The sequence below is a fragment of the Limulus polyphemus genome, unplaced genomic scaffold (genome assembly GCF_000517525.1).
Source record: "Limulus polyphemus unplaced genomic scaffold, Limulus_polyphemus-2.1.2 Scaffold4793, whole genome shotgun sequence".
Lineage (NCBI taxonomy): Eukaryota > Metazoa > Arthropoda > Merostomata > Xiphosura > Limulidae > Limulus > Limulus polyphemus.
The window spans coordinates 52,855-58,360 of NW_013670403.1; the positions used below are offsets into that span (position 1 = coordinate 52,855).

The window sequence follows — 5,506 nt, forward strand, 5'->3', positions numbered from 1 at the left end:
ATTTAAATTTCAAGTTGTTATCTATCGAAAAACACATTTTTAAGGTCTACAAGATATCACCCACCTAAACTACAACTCATCAGGTCACAGAAGATATTACTCACCTAAATTACAGCTCTTCATTGAATTACAGAAGATATCACCCATCTAAAATACAGTTAATCGAATTAGAGAAGATATCACCCATCTAAAATACAGGTAATCGAATTAGAGAAGATATCACCCGCCTAAAATACAGTGAATCGGATTAGAGAAGATATCACCCGCCTAAAATACAACTAATCATATTAGAGAAGATATCATCCGTCTAAAATACAGCTAATTGGATTAGAGAAGTTATCATCCGTTTAAAATGTAGCTAATCAGATTACAGAGGATATCTTTCATCTAAAATAAAACTCCTCAGATTTCATAAAGTATTACCCATCTAAAATACAACTCCTCAGGTTTCAGAAAAGTTTCACCCCTAAAATGTAGCTTTCCAGGCTTTCAAATTTGGCATCTTGATAAGCAACAACTCTTTCGATTTCACAGATGCTGCTGAATGACAATCTAAAACACACACATTAGAAACAGACACATGTTACTAATACCACCATTGATCAGTAACTGGTGAAAAGGTGTTTGTAGTCAATGAAACATAACATTATTTATCATTGTAATGTAGAATCTGTCATCTGTAAGTGATGACAATCTGTTTGTAGCCAATAAATAATGTTATGTATCAATGTAATGTAGAATCTGTTATCAGTAACTCATGACAATCTTTTATCAGTAACTGATGACAATCTGTCTGTAATACATGAAATCGGAGCCTTCACAAACAATTTCTTTTATTTTTCTTACATTCAAGTTTGATTGTTACACTTATTATCTTGAAAACGTTACAAAACAATGGCTTTCATTAGACATCTTTGTTATTTCTAAAAGTTTATGAAAGTCCTGGTAAACGTAACATGTCATCACATAGTGGTTACGTGTCCAGGACAAACCTATAACAAATAACAACGGAGGTGTCTAAAATCTTCCATCTTTTGTTATTTTTTACATACCAAATCTTCAGAAAACGTGATTTAAAACTTTTTACTATGTTCATTGGCAGATATATTGCTCGTAACGTAGTTTGTTTTATCAGATTCATGAACAAGTTAGTACTTGTTCCTGAAATTTCCTTTGAATACGAAGTTAGTTCACGAGTAAAACAACTTGTGGTGTTTAGTTGCCATAGCAACTTCTGACAGTTGTATGTCAATGGGTTCTTGGTTGTCATAGAGTGTTGGAGCATGGAGAATAATGCCGCACGTGCCCACAAGGACAGCTACGGTAAAGATCCAGAGAAACAGACGATCCAGCACCATAGCAACGTATTTCCAGTCTTCCTTCATCTGAAAATAAAATGTCCCGATGTTATTGTTTTCTCAACAACAAATAGGTATATAACAAAGTTCTATCTATGAATATTATCACGATGGAATACTGTGAGGAGTTTTAGTTGTTTTTTTCGTAAATGATTTATAATATTTAATTCTCTTTATTACTTTATAGACATCAAAACGTCATCAAGACGGCATAAGTCTATGTGTTAGTATAGTATACTCAGTAAAAAAAAAAACCTTAATTTTCGTTTGATTACAAATTTTGAGACAGAAAATTTGGTGATTCTGCGAAACAGCTTTTCATAGATATGTTTGTTTTGTTTTTCGGTTTTGAATCCGTAAGCATGATATATTTGTGTACCGCAAGAGAAAACTACCGCAAACAAAACTCACCTAAAAATTCTACTGTAAACAAATTCTATTGTAAACAAAACTGGCCTTAAAATTCTTTTGTAAACAAAACAGGCTTTAAAATTCTATTGCAAACAAAACTGGCATTAAAATTCTACTGTAAACAAATTATATTGTAAACAAAACTGGCCATCAAATTCTATTGCAAACAAAACTGGCATTAAAATTCTACTGTAAACAAATTATATTGTAAACAAAACTGGCCATCAAATTCTACTGCAAACAAAACTGGCCTTAAAATTCTATTGTAAACAAAACTGGCCTCAAAATTCTATTGTAAACAAAACTGGCCTTAAAATTCTATTGTAAACAAAACTGGCTTTAAAATTCTATTGCAAACAAAACTGGCATTAAAATTGTACTGCAAACAAAACTGGCCTTAAAATTTTATTGCAAATAAACCTTACAATTTTATTGCAAAAAAAATAAATTCTATTGTAAATAAACCTGGCCTTAAAATTCAAAATACGATTGATTATTCTTATTATTAAGTAAATTATTTTTATCTTAGTAGCGAAGATTGAAATTCTCAAATATTGTAGCAAATAATAGGCTGTGATGAAGTATTTGTATTTTATAGCTTGAGGGAAAAAATTAAATATTTATTTGATGTTTATAACTTGAAGGGAAAAAAAATTAAATATTTGTTGTTAAGCACAAGGCTACACAAAGGATTATCTGTGCTCTGGCCACCACGGGTATCGAAAAGCGGTTTCTAACAGTACAAGTCCGCAGACATACCACTGTGCCACTGGGGAGCATTAAATATTTATTTGATTTTTATAGCTTGTGGGAAAAATTATTTATTTATTAGATTTTTATAGCTTGAGGAAAAAATTAAATATTTATTTGATTTTATGAGTTGAGGGAAAAAAATTAAATATTTATTTGATTTTTATAGCTCGAGGAAAAAATTAAATATGTATTTGATTTTTATAGCTTGAGGAAAAAATTAAATATTTATTTGATTTTTATAAGTTGAGGGAAAAATTAAATATTTATTTGATTTTTATAAGTTGAGGGAAAAAATTAAATATTTATTTGATTTTTATGGCTTGAGGGAAAAATTAAATATTTATTTGATTTTAATAGCTTGAGGAAAAAATTAAATATTTATTTGATTTTTTATAGCTTGAGGGAAAAAATTAAATATTTATTTGATGTTTATAACTTGAAGGGAAAAAAATTAAATATTTGTTTGATTTTTATAATTTGAGGGAAAAATTAAATATTTATTTGATTTTTTATATGTTTGAAGTACTCCTTGTGCACATTTTTCCAAGTACTTGGATGATACTAAACATTCATACTACATGTTTGGTTTTCTACCTGGCCCTCACATTCGTTGTTTTTAAGAAGAAAAAACACAGGTAAACGTCACGTGGTACAGAGCGTTTGTTTGTTTGTTGTTAAGTGCGAAGCTGAACAATAGGCTATCTGTGTTGTACTTACTACGGGTATCGAAACCCGGTTTTTAGCGTTATAAGCCTTCAGATTTACCGCTGAGCCACTAGGAAGGAGGGGGACAATGCGTTAGAGAGAACAATTTAGATATTTATAATCAGACTCGTAATATATATATTAAAAAAAAGATTTCGTTTTCTGTTCAAAATAAATATAGCTGTATTGACCGGAAAGTAACGTAGTTACTCGCCGATTCTGTCAGCTAAGATGAAGCTTTAAAAGATACGATCTTCTTGGTTCTAAGGGCAACATAACAGGAAATAATAAACGCAACCAGTAAGATCGAAAGGAGAAATTCTCACCGCAAGGAATAGATTCGACGCTGTTTGAGATGTTCTGAGTTAGAACTATGACCAGCGATACGTTTGTAGCTAGGAAATGGACTTTATTAATCAAACTGTTACTATGACCAGCGATACGTTTGTAGTTAGGAAATGGACTTTATTAATCAAACTGTTACTATGACCAGCGATACGTTTGTAGCTAGGAAATGGACTTTATTAATCAAACTGTTACTATGACCAGCGATACGTTTGCAGCCAGGAAATGGACTTTATTAATCAAACTGTTACTATGACCAGCGATACGTTTGCAGCTAGGAAATGAACTTTATTAATCAAACTGTTACTATGACCAGCGATACGTTTGCAGCCAGGAAATGGACTTTATTAATCAAACTGTTACTATGACCAGCGATTCGTTTGCAACCAGGAAATGAACTTTATGAATCAAACTGTTACTATGACCAGCGATACGTTTGTAGCCAGGAACCTTTACAGATGTATTCTTCATCATTTTTAACCTTGGCGTTTCTTACACGTGTTTTTTGACATCAAGATCAAAGTAACAATGACGTTACCTAAACGAGTTTTTTTTTTTTTTTTTACATCAAGATCAAAATAACTTTTAACCTTGGCGTTCCTTACACGTGTTTTTTGACATCAAGATCAAAGTAACCTTTAATCTTGGCGTTACTTACAGATATATGCTCTTCATATCTACGTGTGTGGTCTGCTATAAAATGCACAGATTCCATTGCTTTTTCGAACTCCGGACAAAAACGTAATCTTCGTGCTCCCTGTAGGGGTCTCTCCTGCTCCTGATTCATCGCCTGTTCCGACGTCATTGGACTTCCCACAGGCGCGTAAGTGCGAGCAGCGGGGCCATGTATTCTACATCCAGTAAAATTCAGTTCGTTTTCATATTCAGCATCATAACTATTTCTGTGAGAACTATAGTCACGCAGTTCCGTTCCGTTGCATGTTCGGACCATGATTTTTCTGGATTCGGAGGAATTGTCAGAGGGTCTTCTCATAAGGAGAAGTCTGGGTAGCACGTGCATGAAAACCCGTTTCACCCAAGGCTTCATGCGATGTGTGGATCTTGTACGGAAGTGTACATTAAGCACGACGACGGTGACGCAGATGGAAAGAGTGACGAGGATCATGGTGAAGAGCAGGTACTTGCCCAACAGAGGCACGGTCAGCGATGTGGGCGGGATTATTTCGGCAAGAAGAAGAAAAAACACGGTCAGAGCCAGCAAGATGGAGATGCTGAGAGTGACCTTCTCCCCGCTGTCCGAGGGCAAATAAAACACCAAGACGGTCAGAAAAGATATCCCCATGCACGGAATGATCAGGTTGACGGTGTAGAACAACGTCTTCCTTCGCATGCTAATGTTGAAAGTGATGTCGATGTAGGGTTCCTCGCAGCACGTGTAATACTTCTCGTGCCGAACAGCTGGTACTTCTAGAACGTCCCACTCCACGCTCAGGTAGAACTCACTCAAGTCAATGCCAATTTCTACCCGGTTAGTTCCCTGGATTTCTTCCTTGTGGCGAAGATCCACCTTGTGGAAACACGAGATATTATACATAATTTTGTAATAAATTATTCAAAATACAAAATAGGCAACTGACATAATGTATTTATTATACTAGTGTATCTTAATTAGAGAAAAATATAAAGAACAAGTGGTTTTAAAGACATTAATCACCATGACATCCATTTGAAATTGTTTATCCACCATAACGACCATTATAAATAGTGTTTGTTCACGATAACGACCATTAGAAATAATGTTTGTCCACCAAAATGACCACTAGAAATATTGTTTGTCCACCATAACAACAAATAGAATAGTGTTTGTTCACTATGATTACCTTTGAAAGAATATGTGTTAAATTTCACCTTGATGAATACTTGAAATAGTCCGTTTTCACCAAGACGCGACCATCCGAAATAATATATATATA

The 5,506-nt window shown here is 33.7% G+C and overlaps 1 protein-coding gene across 1 annotated transcript in view; it reads right to left on the bottom strand.

Moving 5' to 3' along the window:
• Positions 1 to 855: 855 nt before the first annotated feature.
• Positions 856 to 5,506, bottom strand: part of LOC106471694 (acetylcholine receptor subunit alpha-like) — an 8,456-nt gene continuing 3,805 nt past the window's right edge. The window contains exons 4-5 of the mRNA XM_013932313.2: positions 4,231 to 5,100; positions 856 to 1,385 (exon numbers count right to left, since the gene is read on the bottom strand). Coding sequence (XP_013787767.1) covers positions 1,191 to 1,385; positions 4,231 to 5,100 — 1,065 coding nt within the window. The 3' untranslated portion in view covers positions 856 to 1,190. The remainder of the gene's footprint in view (positions 1,386 to 4,230; positions 5,101 to 5,506) is intronic.